At 42.8% G+C, this 20,879-nt stretch overlaps 1 protein-coding gene across 2 annotated transcripts; it reads left to right on the top strand.

Annotated features, from left to right (window-relative positions):
- The first annotated feature begins 199 nt into the window (after positions 1-199).
- Positions 200-19,288, top strand: sspn (sarcospan (Kras oncogene-associated gene)). Of its 2 annotated transcripts, XM_020935931.2 has the most exons (3): positions 200-636; positions 13,904-13,990; positions 18,575-19,288. In XM_020935931.2, exons 1-3 carry the CDS (start codon positions 442-444, stop codon positions 18,917-18,919), a joined length of 627 nt encoding a protein of 208 aa, XP_020791590.2. In that variant the 5' UTR covers positions 200-441; the 3' UTR covers positions 18,920-19,288. The 2 variants fall into 2 exon arrangements, with proteins under 2 accessions (XP_020791590.2, XP_055011210.1); XM_055155235.1 differs by lacking the exon at positions 13,904-13,990.
- Positions 19,289-20,879: the final 1,591 nt, after the last annotated feature.

Genomic DNA, 20,879 nt, shown 5'->3' with positions numbered 1-20,879 from the left:
GTGTGTGTGTGTGTGTGTGTGTGTGTGTGTGTGTGTACAGTGTGTGTGTGTGTGTGTGTGTGTGTGTGTGTGTGTGTGTGTGTACAGTGTGTGTGTGTGTGTGTGTGTGTGTGTGTGTGTGTGTACAGTGTGTGTGTGTGTGTGTGTGTGTACAGTGTGTGTGTGTGTGTGTGAGTCGTGTGTGGCAGTGCCCCTCCTCCTCTTCCTCCTCCTCTTTCTCTGCTCTAAATGTGGCTCTTTCGGATTCCCGTCCAAATGTTTTCCATATTAGTTCAGCGCGTCTGGTTTAGCACAGAGTCAGCGCACGCGCGGGGCGGGTGCGCGCGGGGAGGGGCACAGACAGAAGTGCTGGTCCCAGTGAAAGTGTGAGAGGGCACAGGGCACAGGGCACTGGGCACAGGGCACTGGGCACCGGGCCGGGGGCACAGAGGGTCATCGGACATGGAGAAGTTAAAGATGCGTGAGGAGAGTCCGGAGCCGGAGCGCGGAGGATGTCGCCACACGTGCCGCTTCCCGCTGCTCCTCGCGCCGCTCCAGCTGCTCCTGGGCGTCGCTGTCGCCGTCGTGGCTTTCCTCACGTTGTCCATCACGTCGTCCCTGTTGGCCCGGGAGACGCCGCACTGGGCCGGGATCATCGTAAGCGCAGAGTTCGCTTTAATAACCGCAAAACTGCATGAAGTTGGCGCTTTCCACTTGTTGATCTTTGCATGGCGCACGCGCGTTAACACTCACAGCATCTTTTACGAGAGCACGTGACCTGCTTTTAGCCCGAGACTCACTTCCCCACAGATCTGACTGGATCAAATAACAACAACTGCACAGAAAAGCAGCTGCAGGACTTTAAAGAGACAGATCCTCGTCACAAACAGACCTGGAGTCGTGTTTTGTTTTATTCACACAAGTTTAACACACGAACCTGCACATTTAGTTTTTTCTCTCTGTCCAAAAACACTCAGTTCCACCTCATGATGTCATGTGGTAATACAGGAAGTGCTCCACTGTGGCAAAGCAAGTTTATTTGTGGAGCACAGTTCGTAAACCAAGTAATTCAAAGTGTTTTACAGCAGCAGCTCTGTGGGTCGTTTGGTTCACAGTAAAAAGTGAAGTGTTAAAATTGACAATCACAGAGTCAGTTTTCATTGACTCAACATTTTCTCAGGGTTTATCTGAGTTCACTCTGTTCTAGAGTTAATTTAACATTTTTGGAAATGTTCATAAAGTAACACTGGACCAAAGTTCCTCTTTTTTAACCTCAAATCCAGAGTTACATGAACATTTTGAGAGTAAACAGATAACACTGTGTAGAGTTATTCTGATTTAACTACAGAGGTGTTTTATTTTTACACTTTATTTGAATTAATTTAAGATGAAATTATAAACAGAACTGGTTCAAACTGGTCTTGACTCGCGGGAGTTTGAAGTGATGGGAGGAGACAAATTAACACTAAATTAACACTAAGGGAAGTTGAATTAACTTCAACCAAATCAACTCTGGAAAATAACCCCGACTCCGACACATTTAACTTTTTAATAGTTTAAATCATTAAATATTTTACCCTGAAATTTTAACCCTCCAGGTTTTCTGTGTACCAGGCCACACAGAAAGAATAAATAACTTACATTCTTTCATTTTATTACGTTTTATTTATTATCCGAGACTGAACAATGTTTTATTTTCAAAAATGACAGAATTTTCTCTGTTCCATTGGTCTGTGATTCACTCTTGTCTCAGTCAAGTGAGACATTAAAGCTCATTAAACCCACGAGCTGCAAAATGAGTAAAAATCATACGTCTTTGGAAACATTTATTTTTATATTTACTAAATACCACAGTTTTTGTGTCATTGTGTTTTGTATCATTTTATTTTGTCGTATTTCTCCTCCACACCTCAAATGTCGCTCTAGGTCTGAATGATTTTAACAAAAAATTGAATTGCAATTTTTCTGGCAGATATTGAGATTTTGATTTCATCCACGATTTTTATTTTTCAAATCAAATTTCAGTGCACATGAACATTTACAAACATCACAGGGACTTACATCACTTCTGCACCGACGATTTGACACTGGACCTAAAGTCCAGTTATGCAGAAACTAAAGGCTGTGATTGGTCGTCTCTACCTCAGCTTTACACACTTCTCCTGTTCTCCTCTTTCCTTTCTTTCCATAAACACTTAGTAATAATGTGTTTAATGCAGCGTTTTAGTGTTGTGGAGGTGAATTACTTCAGTTGCATAAACCTCGACTCAGATCCATAAATCCATAAATTGGGTTTTAGGAGCACTGCAAAAAACAGCAGCTTTGACGCTTCTAAAATAGTGTCGTCTAAGATCACGTTTACACTGAAATGAAAAATCCGAATCACCCGAATCACCGTATTGGAAACGATTTGTGTCCAGACACGTCGTTTCTGTGTCCACAATCCTTCCTCATCCACACAACTTTGAGCAGATTTGTTTAAGTTTTACAGAAATGAAACTTAAAACCACATGACTCATTTGCATAAACAGAGCACTTATAAAACCAGTTCTTTCCTTGTGTCTGATGTGGTTCAGTTTCTGTTGGACTAAAGGACACAGTGACTCAGTGGAATATGAGTGTTCTCTCTGTGACAGAGGGGTGTTCTGCTGATGCTGAGTCTGTAGTAGTAGTTGTAGCTCCGCTGTTTCCCGTTTGTCTCTGGTTTGTTTAAACTGTTTTCCACAATATCGTCACATGAACGATGTCACAAACCCAGAGAATCAGAAGGAGCGAGTCACAGTGACGTGTCCAATAAGGACGAGACTCGAGCTCCGACATCAGAGTATCAGTGTTTTCAGGAGTCCCACAGTCCCCATCACATCTGGACCAACATGAACTCGTGGAGCTGGAGGCACCAGATCGTTTCGTCTCTGGAGCCGTTTTCAGTCAGATTAGTGTGAACGAACACTGCACCCACAACCAAAACCCGAAAGCAGCGGCTCAGCTCCGCACCTCACGGAGGTAAACGCTCTTTGCGGACAAACTGCTCGGCGTTCTCTCTCTTAACTCCAAGATTAGTCCTGGTTTAGGCCTGGTTTAGTCCTGACCCACCCGTGTGTAAAAAAAAAAAAAATCAGTGAAACAGCGAGACCGCGAAAGGTGAACCGTGATATATCGAGGGACGACTGAAGCTCAATGTCGAGGCCTCACCTCCCACCCCCGGTAAGGTGTCCGGGTTTTCACAAATGGAAATATGGTCACCCTATGTGTATTAACTTTAGTTTCTGTAAAGCGTAAACAAATGTGTTCAAAGTTGTGTGGATGGAGAAAACTTGCGGACACAGAAACGACGTGTCTGGATGCAGATCGTTTTGACTGAATGACTTTAAGGTTGTATAGAGGATCTTTAAGGGAAAAGAAACACAGCGACAGTCCTTCAGAAACACCTAGAAACACCTCCTCCCGCCTCTTTACTCTAGAAATCACGTTTGTTTACAGCCAGCGCGTGTTCAGAATTACTGTTGAAGTTTTCTGTCTAGAAATAATTTAGCGACCGACGCGTCAGTTTTTAGACCCTTCGTCTGCTTCATTCGCGGCATCGCTGGAAGAAATCTCCAAGAATCACCTCAGTTTGTCTTCGCTCCTTTTCCCCTTCTCTTCTTCTTTCAGCGACCTCAAAAACCGATCTTATTTGCGGCGAACTGGTCGTGGATTCTCGTCTGCCATCGCGAAAAACTTTGTGCGAACTGCGAGGAAGCGACAGTTTGAAAAAACCTCTCAGAACCGTCGCATAAACCACGTAATCCGCTGCGCGCCGAAGAGTCAGTTACACTAGAAACGTAGGGAGTTTGATTGACAACCCAACAGCCAATAGAAAATGAGGGATCCTCGTTTTCTATTGGCTGATGTTTATCTGGCGTCAACACGTCCACAGTTGATAGATTTTCATTCTTTCTTTTTTTTGGTCATCATAATTACAAAGCTGCTGCGTCTCTGTAATGGTGTTTTAAACTTTCATTGACATTTTGATATAAAAAAAAATCTTTCATACCACCTTTAAAGCTCACAGGGTTCAGTTTCGTGGACTGTAGGTGTTTTTTGAGGTGAGCCGTTGGGCGTCACAGAGTCCAGAGTAAACACAAACCCGCGGGAACAGTCGGCCGCTTCAAACCGTCCCGTCACTCATTAACACGGCTCCCGCTCGGATCCGTTATGTAAGAAACAATCTGCCCTGACGAGAGGAGCGCGGGATCCTTTGACCGTCTGCTCACCTCACAGAGTCTGTTCACCCGAGACAAGGAAACTCTGTGTCCTGAAAACGTAAAGATCAAAATGTGCAGAAGGTTCAGCACAGACGCACAGCAAAATGTGAGATACAAACACTTAAATCTATCAGGAAATGACTTAAAATTAGAGAAATTAATCCATGTGTCGTTCGTTTATTTGTTTTTCAATATAAATTTTTTTAAAAAGCAACAGTTTTCTTCGTTATTTGTCTCTAAAACTAAAATAAAAAAACAGATAATGATTCATTTTTTCAGTTTTCGATTTTGTGTTTAAATGAAAAATGGAAAAAACGGACTGAACTAGGACTAAAACAGGACTAAAACAGGACTGAACCAGGACTGAACCAGGACTAAACCAGGACTGAACCAGGACTGAAACAGGACTGAACAGGACTGAACCAGGACTGAACCAGACTAAACCAAGACTAAACAGAACCAGGACTGAACAGGACTGAACCAGGACTAAAAGGACTAAACAGGACTGAAACAGGACAGAACCAGGACTGAACCAGGACTAAACCAGGACTAAAACAGGACTGAACCAGGACTGAACTAGGACTGAACCAGGACTAAACCAGGACTAAAACCAGGACTAAACAGGACTGAACCAGGACTGAACCAGGACTAAACCAGGACTGAAACCAGGACTGAACCAGGACTGAACCAGGACTGAACCAGGACTAAAACCAAGACTGAACCAGGACTGAACCAGGACTAAACCAAGACTAAACCAAGGACTAAACCAGGACTAAAACAGGACTAAACCAGGACTGGGACCAGGCAGGAACTGGACCGGGACTGAGACCAGGACTTAGACCGGTACCAGGCCAGGACTAGACCGTGATTGAGACCGGGACCAAGACAGGGACTAAGACCGGAACCAGACTGTGATCTGACCAGGACTGAAAACGGTTTAGTCCTGATTCAGTCCTGGTTCAGTCCTGGTTTCAGTCCTGGTTCAGTCCGGCATCTCAGTTTAAGTCACGTAAACACCGTTATCCTTTTTTTTTTTTTTCTTCCCCATTTTTCATTTAAACACAAAATCTAAATTTTGTGAAAAAATGAATCATTATCCGTTTTTTTTTGTTGTTGTTTTTTTCGGTTTGGAGACAATTTTTGGTTTTATTTTGAAAAACAAATGAAAGAATGACACACAGATTGAAATGATGTGTCCATGCAGCAAGATCATTTACTTGATAAGTTATCTTAAAATGAATGACCTCTAGACTAGAATGAAGCGTCTCAACTAGTTCTAAGAAGTTTTAGAATGAAGTAAAAGTAGTAAAAGTAAAAACAGTACACAGCAAAATGGTCAAAATTCAAGATATCAGCGCTGAAATCGAACTGAAAATGACTTAAAAGTAGTGAAATCATCTGTCCGTGCAGCAAATTATCTTAAAATAAACAGCCTCTAGACTAAAATAAAGCATCTGTGCTCAGTGTTCATGGGCTGGAAATAAGTTTATGATGCTAAATTTGAGATAAACAGACTTAAAAACTAGTTTGTGGTTCGTGTTCATGGTCTGATAATAAATTCATAGATGCTAAATTTTAGATAGAAGTGCTTGAAATCATTCGTACATGAGAGTCGTCTGTTCATTCTAGTTGATTCATTATTAGTCCGAGTTGAGTCGTGGAAGAAATATACATGACAAATTTTAAGATTATACAACGAATTGAGAATGAGCGAGTCGATAATAAATCTGGAAACAAGATGAAGAACCTGATATAAGGTTTAAAATCTTGGCCAGATCAGAGAAATTTGCAGTGAAAACACAGACACACACTAAACACTTAAATTGATCAGACAATGACTTAAAAGTAGTGAAATGATCTGTGCAGCAAGTTACTGCAAAATAAACGACCTCTAGACGAGAATGAAGCGTCTGTGCTCTGTGTTCGTGGGCTGGAAATAAGTTTATGATGCAAAGTTTGAGATAAACAAACTTAAAATCAGTTTAGGATCAGTGTTTATGACCTGATGATAAATTCTCAGATGCCAAATTCTAAATAAAATGCTTTAAATTCTGCAAAATTCTAGATAAACAGACTTAAAACAAGTTAATGATGAGTATGAATGGACTCATAATAAATTCACAGATGCTAAATTCTAGATATAAGTCCTTGAAATCAGTCTGATTTATAAATAAATAAAGTAGTTCATCGTCAGTTTTGTATCGAGTAAATCTGTGTCACTGAATCTAAAAACAAGTGAAATGTTTCAGAGAAAACTAAGACGACTTGAATTAACAAAGTTTGACCATGATTTGAGTAAATTTCACTCAACAAATAAAATGATCTGCCAATGGAACAAGACTTTTTGTACTTAAAATATGAAAATACATCTTGGTGCATTTAAAATAAGAAAAACTAAAAACTTTTTGTGCTTAAAATAAGAATCAAAATCGAATGTTGCTTGAATTAAGAAAAACACACTTGTTCTGTTGGTTGATCATTTTACTTGTCAAGTTGAATCGACGATAAAAAGTTCTTAATTTGATTCATTTTAACTTACTGAGATATTGATTTTTGCAGTGTGGTAAATGGATTGTAGCTTCTTTTAAACATTTATTGCCTAAATTTAAGATTTTCTAAGTAACTGAGGCATGGAAGAAATACAAGTGACAATTTTTAAGATGATACAACTAATTCAGAACAAGTGAGTCGATCATAAATCTTGTAAGATCCAAACATTTGTGAAGCCGTAGGTGGTGTCAACACAACAACGTTTTTTTTTGCGATTAAGTTTTTATTTGTCCACACGGAGAATTTCCTGCAAAAACTGTGTTTTTTGAGAACGGGTTCCAGAGCGGAGAAATCTGAGAACACTGAACACAACAACCGGTAACAACCAGAACAACAACCAGAACAACAACCAGAACAACAACCAGAACAACCAGAACAACAACCTGAACAACAACCTGAACAACAACCTGAACAACCAGAACAACAACCAGAACAACAACAACCAGAACAACCAAAACAACAACAACCAGAACAAACAACCAAACAACAACAACTAGAACAACAACCAGAAACAACCAGAACAACAACTAGAACAACCAAGAACAACAAACAACAACAGAACAACAGAACAACAACCAGAAAAACAACCAGAACAACAACTAGAACAACCAGAACAACAACCAGAAACAACTGAACAACAACCAGAACAAACAACAACTGAACAACAACCAGAACAACAACAACAACAGAACAAACAACACAACAACAACCAGAACAACAACAACAACAACAACAACCAGAACAACAACCAGAACAACAACCAGAACAACCAGAACAACAACAACAACCTAGAACAACAACCAGAACAACAACCAGAACAACAACCAGAACAACAACTAGAACAACAACCAGAACAACAACCAGAACAACAACCAGAACAACAACAGAACAACAACAAAACTACAACCAGAACAACAACTAGAACAACCAGAACAACAACCAGAACAACAACAGAACAACAACTAGAACAACCAGAACAACAACCAGAACAACCTGAACAACAACCAGAACAACCAGAACAACAACCTGAACAACAACCAGAACAACCAGAACAACAACCAGAACAACAACCAAAACAACAACCAGAACAACAACCAAAACAACAACCAGAACAACAACCAGAACAACAACCAAAACAACAACCAGAACAACAAACAGAACAAAACAAAACAAACAACAGAACAGAAACAACCAGAACAACAGAACAACAACTAGAACAACAACCAGAAACAACTAGAACAACAAGAACAACAACAGAACAAACAGAACAACGACCAAAACAACAACCAGAACAACAACCAGAACAACAAACAGAACAAACAAAGAACAACAGAACAACAACCAGAACAACCAGAACAACAACTAGAACAACAACCAGAACAACACAGAACAACAACCAGAACAACAAGAACAACAACCAGAACAAACAGAACAACGACCAAAACAACAACCAGAACAACAACCAGAACAACAACCAGAACAACAAACAGAACAACAACCAGAACAACCAGAACAACCAGAACAACAACCACGGCGGAAGGACTTTATGCACACGCACTCTTTGTAGTATTTTTGTATTATTGTGTGCCCAGTGTCTCTGACTGTGTCCTGTTTACAGCGCCACATTCAGGAAATACATACGTACAAAAAAGTACATGAGGTGAAAAAAAACAGTTTGTCTGCGCTCCACACTCTCATAATACACCTGCACTCATCTTAAATACAGAACCACAGACGCAAAATAAAACAAAAAATAAACTTAAACTTATGATTCATATGAGCAATAATTAACTGAAAGAAAAATGTAAATAGGTCAAATTATCTTTAAGCAAATAATCAACAAATAATCATGTCAACCATAAAGAACGACCAAAATGACCCAAAATCCTGCATTTTCAGTAAATATTAAGTCAGAGGTCTGGTTCTGTTGGCAGGTCGTTTCACTCGTCACGGGAAATTTGCTCAAATCATGATAAAAGTTTCTTAATTCAAGGGTCCAGGTTCAGGTTTAAGTTTAGGTCCAGGTTTAGGTCCAGATTTAGGTTCAGGTTTAGGTTCAGGTTCAGGTTAAGTTTAGGTCCAGGTTCAGGTTTAGGTCCAGGTTTAGGTTCAGGTTCAGGTTTAAGTTTGGGTTCAGGTTCAGGTTTAGGTTCAGGTTCAGGTTCAGGTTTAGGTTCAGGTTCAGGTTTAGGTTTAGGTCCAGGTTTAGGTCCAGGTTTAGGTCAAGGTTTAGGTTCAGGTTTATAGGTTCAGGTTCAGGTTTAGGTTTAGATTCAGGTTTAGATTTAGGTCCAGGTCTAGGTTCAGGTTTAAGTTTAGGTTCAGGTTTAGGTTCAGGTTCAAGTTTAGGTTCAGGTTTAGGTTTAGGTTTAGGTTTAAGTTTAGGTCCAGGTCCAGGTCCGCCGTGGCTCTTAGGGCAGAGGTCAGAGGTCAGGGGCTGGATGTTGTTTACGTTGGGATCAGGACAGAGGAGAAGCGAGGACGGAGGACGTCTCGAGGACGGACGAGGACGTCTCGAGGTCTGAGCTCACGAGACGCAGACGAGGAGAAAAACACTGAGGTCATCGAGAAACTTCCAGACAAACCTGAGAAAAAAAAACACTTAAATAAGAAACGGCACGTTAGTCACAAGACCGACGAACGCTGACGAGAGAGAGAGAGAGAGAGAGAGAGAGAGAGGGAGAGGGAGGGAGGAGAGAGAGAGAGAGAGAGGGAGGGGAAGGGGAGGAGAGAGAGAGAGAGAGAGAGAGGGAGAGAGGGAGGGAGGAGAGAGAGAGAGAGAGAGAGAGAGAGGGAGGGAAAGAGAGAGAGAGAGGAGGAGAGATAGTAGAGGAGAGAGAGAGAAAGAGGAGGTGAAAGGGAGGTAGAGAGAAAGAGAGAGCGAGAGAGAGAAAGAGAGAGGGAGGAGAGAAGAGACAGAAGGAGAGAGGGAGGAGGGGAGGAGGAATAGGAGGTGGAGAGGGAGAGAAGGAGAGGAGGAGGAGGGATAGGAGGGGGAGAGAGAGAAAGACAGAAGGGAAGAGAGGGACAGACAGACAGAGAGAGAAAAGGGAGCGAGGAGGAGAGAGAGAAAGAGAGGTGGAGAGAGAGAGAGAGGGAGATGGGGAGGACAAGTAGGAGGAGGAGAGGGAGCGAGAGAGAGAGAGAGAGAGAGAGAGAGTGTGACAGAGAGGAGAGAGAGGAGGGAAAGAGAGAGAAGGAGAGGAGGGAGAGAGACAGAAGGGGAGAGAGGGACAGACGGGGGAGAAGGAGAGAGGGAGAGAAAGAAGGAGGGAGAGAGAGGGAGAGAGAGAGAAAGAGGGACAGACAGTGAGAGAAAAGAGAAGGAGGAGGAGGGAGAGAGAGAGGGAGAAGGAGAGGAGGAGGAGGAATAGGAAGTGGAGAGGGGAGAGAGAGACAGAAGGGAAGAGAGGGGAGAGAGAAAGAGGGAAAGACAGAGAGGAGAGAGAGCGGAGGAGAGGGAGGGAACAAGAGGGATGAGGAGAGACAGAGAGAGAGAGAGAGAGAGAGGTGGAGCAAGAGTCATGAAGCAGAGTAATGTAATCAAATGACACTTTTCTGCTGAATCATGCAAAACACACACAACTACACACACACACACACACACACACACACACACACACACACACACACACACACACACACACACACACACACACACTGAGAGTAATAAAAATGGCGTGAGAATCTGAACTTCTGCACATCTCCTGTCAAACGCCACAGTGTCTCCTCTGTGTGTGTGTGTGTGTGTGTGTGTGTGTGTGTGTGTGTGTGTGTGTGTGTGTGTGTGTGTGTGTGTGTGTGTGTGTTGTGTGTGTGTGTGTGTGTGTGTGTGTGTGTGTCTGTTGTGTGTGTGTGTGTGTGTGTGTGTGTGTGTGTGTGTGTGTCTGTGTGTGTGAATATGAAGCTCTGGCTCCTTTGCTCCTGTGAGGTTTTTGTTTTTGTTTATTTATTTATTTTAACTGTTTTTGATTTAATTTATTGAAACACTGCGATTTTGTTCTTCTCATCGTCATCTGGAAACACGAACCCTGACCTGGAGCCGTGACCCGGAGCCGTGACCCGGAGCCGTGACCCGGAGCCGTGACCCGGAGCCGTGAACCGGAGCCGTGACCCGAAGCCGTGACCCGAAGCCGTTCGTGTTCTTCTGTTTTATCCTCGGCTCGTGTCCTGACATGTTTTTTTTTTTTTTTCACACTCGGATCAATAAAATTCTATTATTAACATCAGATGGTGAGAAACGCGACGCTCCAGACCCTCAGACTCAGACCTTCTCATGAACTGGGCCGAATCATCACAGGCTGAAGATTTTACTCCAAACTGAAGTACTTCTACCTCCGTTACTTCATCAACATCACAGCTTGACACAGACCTGAGATCAGAGTTCAATATTAAATCAATCCAGCTTTATTTCAGACTCCAGTGGGTCCCACCTGAGGTTCTTGACCCAGTCTTTGGGAAACAATGATCTAGAACATTTTAAAAAAACAGAAAGAAAACAGACAAAACAGTAAGAATGATTTACAGTCCATGAGCTGCTCCTCCAGAGTTCAGACGTGAACCTGACACTTCTCTGCTTAAGCTTCATTCAAACATTTATCAGTTCATTTATCATCACATCATCATATTGGAGCAGATTTCTCTTTGCTTGTTGGTGATGAGATATTTGTGAGGTCACGTCTGTAAATGTTTCTGTGGAATATTGTCAGTAGAGTTGGGATCTCACGGAGCTCGAGTAGGACTCCGTTTGGCGCTCGAGTAGGACTCCGTTTGGCGCTCGAGTAGGACTCCGTTTGGCGCTCGAGTAGGACTCCGTTTGGCGCTCGAGTAGGACTCCGTTTGGCGCACGAGTAGGACTCCGTTTGGCGCACGAGTAGGACTCCGTTTGGCGCACGAGTAGGACTCCGTTTGGCGCACGAGTAGGACTCCGTTTGGCGCTCAAGTTGGACTCCGTTTGGCGCTCGAGTAGGAATCCGTTTGGCGCTCGAGTAGAGCTCCGTTTGGCGCTCGAGTAGGACTCCGTTTGGCGCTCGAGTCGGACTCCGTTTGGCGCACGAGTAGGACTCCGTTTGGCGCTCGAGTAGGACTCCGTTTGGCGCACGAGTAGGGACTCCGTTTGGCGCACGAGTAGGACTCCGTTTGGCGCACGAGTAGGACTCCGTTTGGCGCTCGAGTAGGACTCCGTTTGGCGCACGAGTAGGACTCCGTTTGGCGCACGAGTAGGACTCCGTTTGGCGCTCAAGTTGGACTCCGTTTGGCGTTCGAGTAGGAATCCGTTTGGCGCTCGAGTAGAGCTCCGTTTGGCGCTCGAGTAGGGACTCCGTTTGGCGCTCGAGTAGGACTCCGTTTGCGTCGAGTTGGACTCCGTTTGGCGCTCGAGTAGGACTCCGTTTGGCGCTCGAGTAGGGCTCCGTTTGGCGCTCGAGTAGGAGCTCCGTTTGGTGCACGAGTAGGGCTCCGTTTGGTGCACGAGTAGGACTCCGTTTGGCAGGTGCACTTGTCGTTCTTTTTCCGCGGCGACTCGTTTTAAGACGAGTTTAACTGAAGATGAAGTCGAGTAAGTCCCTTTTGTAAAGTTTTTCAGAGTTTGGTGCAGCGTCTTCGCTCGCGCTGCTCGAGCCGACGTGTTCAGGTGCGCCCCTGTCCTGCCGCTTCCCCAGTTTAGGCTCCTGGCTCCACTGATGACATCACTCTGTTACAGCCAATCAAACAGCGGCAGGAGTCTTCAGTGATGTGACGACAGGGACACGCCTCAGAACGTCTACGAAACAAAATGTGAACTAAACCTGTTCAGTTAAAGTTATTGAGTAAGCTATTGAGCTTGGAAATATGTCGGAATAAATGTATATTTTTGTTTATTGAAGTAAAATGTCAAATATTGGTCAGAACCTTTGTGTCTTCCCCAAATATTGTTGACGTGTCTCCACCGTCTCCACGCAAACCTACAACTACTACTTCTACTTCTACTTCTACTTCTACTCTGTGGCTCTGCTTCAAAAAGAGCTCAATATTTTTAAAAGTTTGGGCTCTTCTGCTGTAAACAGTGTTGTAGAGTAACAGATTACATGTACCAGAGTTATGTAATCAGAGTACAAATGATGAGTAACTGTACTCAGTTACAGTTACTGTTTCAGTGAGTGGTAATTGGATTACAGTTACTTTGTTGAAATAAATGGATTACACAGAGGGATTTTACTGTTTTCACATTTTGGGCTAAATCCCCCATTTTTTTTCTTTTGGTAATTCCACTTATTGCCGGAAACTAAACCAGCTCTAAACTAGATCTAAACCAGGTCTAAACCAGGACTAAAACCAGGTCTAAAACCAAGTCTAAACTAGATCTAAACTAGATCTAAACCAGGACTAAACCAGGTCTAAACTAGATCTAAACCAGGTCTAAACCAGGTCTAAACTAGATCTAAACCAGGTCTAAACCAGGACTAAAACCAGGTCTAAACCAGGACTAAACCAGGTCTAAACTAGATCTAAACTAGGACTAAAACCAGGTCTAAACTAGATCTAAACCAGGTCTAAACCAGGACTAAACCAGGACTAAAACCAGGTCTAAACCAGGACTAAACCAGGTCTAAACTAGACCTAAACTAGATCTAAACCAGGTCTAAAACCAGGTTTAAACCAGGACTAAATCCTGCTGTGTGGACGTGTTTCTTCTTCTATCAATAATATTTTTTATTTGGTTCAGTAAAATCTGGAGTTTTTTTTTTTTCCTCTAATGTTACGATTTCCTCGTCTTTGCTTCTCTTCAGCAAATCAAGTAATCCAAAGTAATCAGATTACAATCGTCACCTTCTCAACACTGGCTGTAAAACACTGCACGTTTTATCATCAATAATTTAAATCTGTAGTTGTTTCTGTTTCTGTTTCTGTCTCGTTTCTGTGTTTCTTCCTCGTCTTCGTTCTGAGGTTCGTGGTTTTTATTTAACATCTGAGTTTTTCTGCACAAACACAAAGTGAAGCTCGTCTGATCCTGACTCTGTATCTGTTCTCGTTTCTGTTTCAGCTCCTGACTCTGTAATCTGTTCTCGTTTCTGTTTCAGCTCCTGACTCTGTATCTGTTCTCGTTTCTGTTTCAGCTCCTGACTCTGTATCTGTTCTCGTTTCTGTTTCAGCTCTGTGTTGTTTCCATCGTGGGTCTGGTCCTTTACTGCGTCACCTCCCGTCCAGACGAACGCTCCTTCCTCCAGTACAGCGTCAAAGTGAGAACAGAACCGCACGGATTCAACCAGGACTGAACCAGGACTGAACCAGACTGAACCAGGACTAAACCAGGACTGAACCAGGACTGAATCAGGATTAAACCAGGACTGAACCAGGACTGAACCAGGACTAAAACAGGATTAAAACAGGATTAAACCAGGACTGAACCAGGACTAAACCAGGATTAAACCAGGACTGAACCAGGACTAAAACAGGATTCAACCAGGATTAAACTAGGACTAAAACGGGACTAAAACAGGATTAAAACAGGATTAAACCAGGACTGAACCAGGACTAAAACAGGATTAAACCAGGACTGAACCAGGACTAAAACAGGATTAAACCAGGACTGAACCAGGACTAAAACGGGACTAAACCAAGACTGAACCAGGATTGATCCCAGGACTAAACTAAGACTAAACCAGGACTAAACCAGGACTGAAGCAGGACTAAACCTGGTCTAAACCAGGTCTAAAACAGGACTAAACTAGGACTAATCCAGGACTAAAGCAGGTCTAAAGCAGGATTAAAGCAGGTCTAAAACAGATCTAAACCAGGACTAAACCAGGTCTAAACCAGGTCTAAACTAGGACTAAAACGGGACTAAACCAAGACTGAACCAGGACTGATTTTAGGGCTAAACCAGGACTAAACTAAGACTAAACGAAGACTAAACCAGCACTAAACCTGGTCTAAACCAGGTCTAAACCAGGACTAAACCTGGTCTAAACCAGGTCTAAACCAGGTCTAAACCAGGACTAATCCAGGACTACATCAGGTCTAAACCAGGTCTAAACCAGGACTAATCCAGGACTACATCAGGTCTAAACCAGGACTAAATCAGGACTGAACCAGATCTAAACCAGGACTAAACCAGGTCTAAACCAGGACTACGTCAGGTCTAAACGAGGTCTAAATCAGGTCTAAAACAGATCTAAACCAGGTCTAAACTAAGACTAAACCAGGTCTAAACCAGGTTTAAAACAGATCTACATCAGGTCTAATCCAGGACTAAACTAAGAATAAACCAGGACTAAACTAAGATTAAACCAGGACTACATCAGGTCTAAACCAGGACTAAACCAGGTCTAAACCAGGTCTAAAACAGATCTAAACCAGGACTACATCAGGTCTAAACGAGGTCTAAACCAGGTCTAAAACAGATCTAAACCAGGACTAAACCAGGTCTAAACTAAGACTAAACCAGATCTAAACTAAGACTAAACCAGGTCTAAACCAGGACTAAACCAGGACTAAACCAGGACTACATCTGGACAGAGAGACCAGATTCCCTCCAGATTTTGAGATCTTCTGTATCATTGTTTTTGGCGTCTCGTCCTCGTTCTCGTTTTGTGTTTTGTGTTTTGGTGAATCGTGTCTTTGTGTCTGTGGTTCCTCTGGAGTCTGAGTCTGGCCTCTGTCTCCGGGTCATGAGACTCGAGTCTAATCAGCCTGTGGATTTTCTGATTAAAAACACTTCTGGACGAAAAAAAAAAAAAAAAGCCTTCATTTAGCGGAGCACATGTCCCTCAGACCACACACGGTCTGAATCTGCAACTGTGACCAACGAGCTGCAAAAACCACGACGATTATGGTTCAAAAAGACGATGTTACACTTCATCTTTGATCTGTTCTAATGCAGTTTCCTCGTCAAAATACAGGAAGTGCTCCAGCGTGTTTTTAAACTCCACACACCTTCACTAGAATCACCTGAAACTTCCAATCTGATCAATGTTGGGCAAGTGACTTTAAAACTGTAATGTGATTTAAACCAGGTTTCTAAACCAGGACTAAACCAGGACTAAACCAGGTCTAAACCAGGACTACTTAAACCAGGACTAACTAAACCAGGTAACCAGGACTAAACCAGGTCTAAACCAGGTAAACTAAACCAGGACTAAACCACTCTCTCAAACCAGGACTAACCAGGATCAGGACTAAACCAGGACTAAACCAGGACTAAACCAGGACTAAACCAGGACTAAACCAGGTCTAAACCAGGATCTAAACCTAAACCAGGTCTACTAAACCAGGACTAAACCAGGTCTAAAACCAGAAACCAGACTAAACCAGGACTAAACCAGGAGGTCTAAACCAGGATCTAAAAACCAGGTCTAAAACTAAACGAGGTCTAAACCAGGACTGACTAAAACCAGGTCTAAACCAGGTCTAAACCAGGACTAAACCTCTAAAACCAGGAACTAAACCCACCAGGTCTAAAAGGTCTAAACCAGGTCTAAACCAGGACTCTAAAACTCAGTGATACTACATACACACAGTGACTCTATCCAACATCAGCAAGTCTTAAACTCAAATGACATTTCATACTCAAATAAACCAGGTGTGACAAACTGTGCAGGATCAACCTGAACCAGAGTCTAAACCAAACATGGTATTCAAACACAAGTAAACGTTAATCTGTGCGATGTGAGCAGCTCTAGTACGCCCCGTGAGTGCAGCAACCGTGCAGTGACTGCGTGCAGCACACACTGTTTGGTCATGCGTGTTATGACTCAGTGGAGTGTGGAAACATGCCGGATAACCATTCATTGAAACGGGATGTAAACACACTCACTGTTGCTGATATCACCGTGATTTTAGCAAATTTGTACGAAGAAAAAAACGAAAAACCCACCGCTTTGTAACGCGTGTTACTGCCATTTGTACCGAGTTAAATATGACGCCACATTACTGCGTTACAACAGAAAGCAACACATTACTGTAAGTCGTTACTTTTATAACGCGTTACTCCCAACACTGATCTCTACTGAATGTGTGTAAAAACTACAGAGGATTTTCACACAACATGAGATCCTGGTCTGTTTCAAACCTACAAACATTTTAAAACAGAAACTGGTTCAACCAAAGAACAAAACACCGAGCCACAAACAAAGCACCGTGGTCTCCTCCAGTCAGTGTAGTGAAGTGAAGACTCTGCAGTGAGCACCAGTGTTTGGAGTAACGTATTATAAAAGTAAAGAATTATTGTGCTGCATTGCTTCTGCTGTAACGCAGTAATGTGGCATTACAGGGAAACAAATAGTAATATTTTACTCGGTACAAATGTGAGTATCGCGCGTTACAAAGCTTTTTTAACCTGGATTGAAGTGGTGGGTTTTTTGTTTTTCTTCATACAAATTCGTTAAAATCACAACATCAGCAGCAGTGAAATGCCAAAGACGTGCCCGTGTAGACCGTCAGGTGACCGCGAGTAAAAGGACCGGACGCAGAACTCCATGCACCACTGGGCGAACCACAGCCATCGCCCGACCATGCCACACACACTCTGTTCCGTGGACTGGGGTTCCAAGTTCTAGTCCAAGATTAGTCCTGGTTCAGTCAGTCCTGGTTCAGTCCTGGTTTAGTCCTGGTTCAGTCCTGGTTCAGTCCTGGTTCAGTCCTGGTTTAGTCCTGGTTCAGTCCATATACGGCACTAAAGTTCAAGCAGCTTCTCAGTTATTTTGGTGAGAGTAAATTAAAAATGCTGTAATATTTGTATAATGTTTTACATTTTAAATGCAGTAATATTGTAATGACTGAAATACGTCATAAATAACACATTAAGGTTCGTTCACACCTCGGCGTCAAAGTGTCCAGTTTCTATGTAAAGTCGATGTGGACGCGCGACTAGAGCGTCCTGCGTTTTTGCGGGGCGTTTTCGGCGTCAGCGCGGCGCGTCTTGAGCGTTTTGGCGTCAGCGGCCAAGACGCGCGTCCAAGGCGTCAGCGTCAAGAAGTTGAAAATGCTGAACTTTTCGCGTCAGACTCGCCGCGTCGACCAATCAGGGACGAGTATCCAGAGACGCAGCGACGTTATTATCAGGAAGAAAAACCCGAGAACCAGAACGAGAACCACAAACATGAACAGAGCATAAATATATACACCACAATCACCGAGCAGCTACACCAGGACCAGACCAGGACTAAACCAGGACCGGACCAGGACTAAACAAGGACTAGACCGGGACTAGACTGGTATTAGACCAGGACCAGACCGGGACTGATCCAGTGTCATTAGTGGAGTATAAATATTTATCCGCTCCAGTCGTCGACCTGATTTCCTCCGCTGATGTTTTATGTCATAAAAACACTAAAGTCTCTCAATCTGGTCTGACATTGTTTCGGGAAAAGACCGGGACCGGATCTTGTTTCCAGGGCAACGGACGCGCGTCAAGTATTTTTGTCCCGTTCGTCCACGGCGTCAAAGACACGAGCGTCGGGGGCGTCTGAACTCAAACACAAAGGCTCCAAATAGAAACGTCAAGGTGTTTTTTGACGCTTTAGTGTGAACGGGCCTTTACAGTTTTAAAGTAATTTGCCCAACACTGGTGAGCGCCGCACTGGAGAAACAAACACACGGTCCTGGTCTGGTCCCAGTCTGGTTCTGGTCTCAGTCCAGATCACTCGACACTCAGTTCTGATTCAGTCCTTGATCTGTTTTTTTCATTTTGGTTTTGGAGACAAATAAGGAAGAAAATAATAGTTTTTTTTTATTTTCTTGTTTGTTGGTTTTATTTTGAAAAACAAATGAACGACCCACAGATTTGACCTTTCCTCTGTTTCTCGTCTCGTTTGTTCCTCCAGCTCTTGTACTTCATCCTGTGCTCCGTCGGTCTGGTCGTCTCGGTCCTGGTGGTGGCGTTCGCCGGGCATCACTACACTCAGGCGACGGGCTTCTCGTGTGAGCGCGCGGGGCCCGACTGCGTCTGCACCACGGAGCCCCAGGACCCCATCGGCCGAACCTTCACCTACCGGGACGTGGACGACTGCGGGTACCTGACCGCGGACCTGCCCATGTTCTTCCTGGTCCAGATCCTCCTGAACCTGGCCCAGGCTCTGGTCTGCGCCGCCGCCTGCTTCATCATGTGGAAGAGGAGATACCAGGTGTTCTTCTCCGGGCTGCAGATCTCCTCCTGGCAGAAGGTCTGAAAGAAAAACAGAAAGAGAAAGAAAAAGAGAAAGAGACAGTCGATGGAAAAAGTCTGTTCATATTATCTTTAAGTTTCAGAATGATGAAAATTATGATCGTTGCCGTAGCGATTAACAATATTGGATTCAAAACGGTTTAGGATCTTGTTGATACTTTGCGTAAATGTGTGTCCAATTTCGAACTTCCCGTCATCGAGCAATCCAAACTGGGAAGGGTTTTCCGAAAAAAGTGAGCATCAAACCTCCGTGTTTGTTTTCCCAGTGGGATGTGGGTTTGTCAAAGTCGTTCTTTTCAAGTTTTTTTGAACCAGGCGTCTCCAACCGCTGGGCCGGGGAACAGTACCGAGCTGCAAAAACGTGAACACCCCCCTCGCCACTAAAACCAGGACTAAAACAGGACTCTAAAACAGGTCTAAAACAGGTCTAAAACAGGACTAAAACAGGAATAAAACTAAAACTAAAACAGGAAAACAGGTCTAAAAACAGGACTAAAACAGGTCTAAAAGGACTAAAACAGGTCTAAAACTAAAAAACTAAAACAGGTCTAAAACAGGTCTAAAACAGGTCTAAAACAGAACTAAAACAGGACTAAAACAGGACTAAAACAGGTCTAAAAAGGACTAAAACAGGTCTAAAACAGGTCTAAAAACAGGTCTAAAACAGGTCTAAAAAACACAGGTCTAAAACAGGACTAAAACAGGTCTAAAACAGGTCTTCTAAAAACAGGTCTAAAACAGGACTAAAACAGGTCTAAAACAGGTCTAAAACAGGACTAAAACAGGACTAAAACAGGTCTAAAACAGGACTAAAACAGGTCTAAAACAGGACTAAAACAGGACTAAAACAGGTCTAAAACTCTAAAAAGGACTAAAAACTAAAACAGGACTAAAAACTAAAACAGGTCTAAAACAGGTCTAAAACAGGTCTAAAACAAAAACAAAACAGGACTAAAAAGGAGGTCTAAAACAGGTCTAAAAACACAGGACTAAAACTAAACCAGGACTAAACCAGGTCTTAAAACAGGCCCTACCATTCTTCCATGAACAATTTATCCACAACTATCGAGAAGAAAAAGGAAACAACGAGCCACAAAACTCAACTCATGTTATGATTGTGAATAAAAGTGAAAAAAATACACAGCACACACGTCCAAAAGCTTTTTTAATTTTTAAAATAACGTTTTGGCAAAAAAGCCAAATTTTTCTAAAGCAAGAAAAATGATCTGACAAAGGCTTTTTTGCCAAAACATCATTTAAAAATAAAAAAAAAAGCTTTTGAACATCGGCCATGTGAATGAGCTTTGCATTTTTTTTCCACTTTTATTTTACTGTTCCTTTTATTTGTGCCTCTTCACCTCACAGCTTGGTGTGTGTTTAGTGTTTCATTTGATGCTCATGAATAAAACAGAAGTAACATGTTCATTGTGATTCTAAGATCCATTTCATGATGTTGATATTTGTGTAGACAGAGAGATTTGTGATACTTGGAATGTGAGAGTCTCTAGGATCAGAACAAGAGTTGAGTTTGTTGTGTGACTAATGTGTCGTCGTCGTTTCCTTTAAGTTTTGTTCTTTCTTCTCCTGATAGTTGTGGATAAATTGTTCATGAAGTTGTTCAAGGTGTTTCTCCTTTGTGGAGTTTGTTGGTTGGAGATTTGGTGATGGGGCAGATTTATGAAGCTGCTGGAGAAAACGACACACGTTTACACAGAAATTATTAACCAGAAGTTCCACAAACCTACAGCGAGACACTTCCGGCCGTTGTGAAAAACGTCTTTTAGGACAATTATCAAAACAGAACACACTTCTTCAGTATTTTTCGTCGCTGGTTCATCTCCCGTTTCAGAAGCTCTTGATTGACGGGTGGATTGGCCAATGGTCTGTCTGTAACAAAACAAATACTGAAAAAAAAAAAAAAAAAAAACTGCAGATTTCTGTGGAAACAATGAGCAAAGACGCAA

This window comes from Boleophthalmus pectinirostris, unplaced genomic scaffold (assembly GCF_026225935.1).
Source record: "Boleophthalmus pectinirostris isolate CB_2022bp ecotype Guang Dong unplaced genomic scaffold, ASM2622593v1 HiC_scaffold_2, whole genome shotgun sequence".
NCBI lineage: Eukaryota > Metazoa > Chordata > Actinopteri > Gobiiformes > Gobiidae > Boleophthalmus > Boleophthalmus pectinirostris.
The sequence above is the reverse complement of the archived record's forward strand: the minus strand, read 5'-3'. Positions and strand labels throughout refer to the sequence as shown.

What these genes read in the sequence shown, in the direction of transcription:
- sspn (XM_020935931.2), top strand. Translation starts at nt 442, where the DNA reads ATGGAGAAGTTAAAGATGCGTGAGGAGAGTCCGGAGCCGGAGCGCGGA. An exon ending in CGCACTGGGCCGGGATCATC is followed by an intron (nt 637 to 13,903) that starts GTAAGCGCAGAG and finishes TTTCTGTTTCAG; the next exon opens with CTCTGTGTTGTTTCCATCGT. An exon ending in TCCTCCAGTACAGCGTCAAA is followed by an intron (nt 13,991 to 18,574) that starts GTGAGAACAGAA and finishes TTGTTCCTCCAG; the next exon opens with CTCTTGTACTTCATCCTGTG.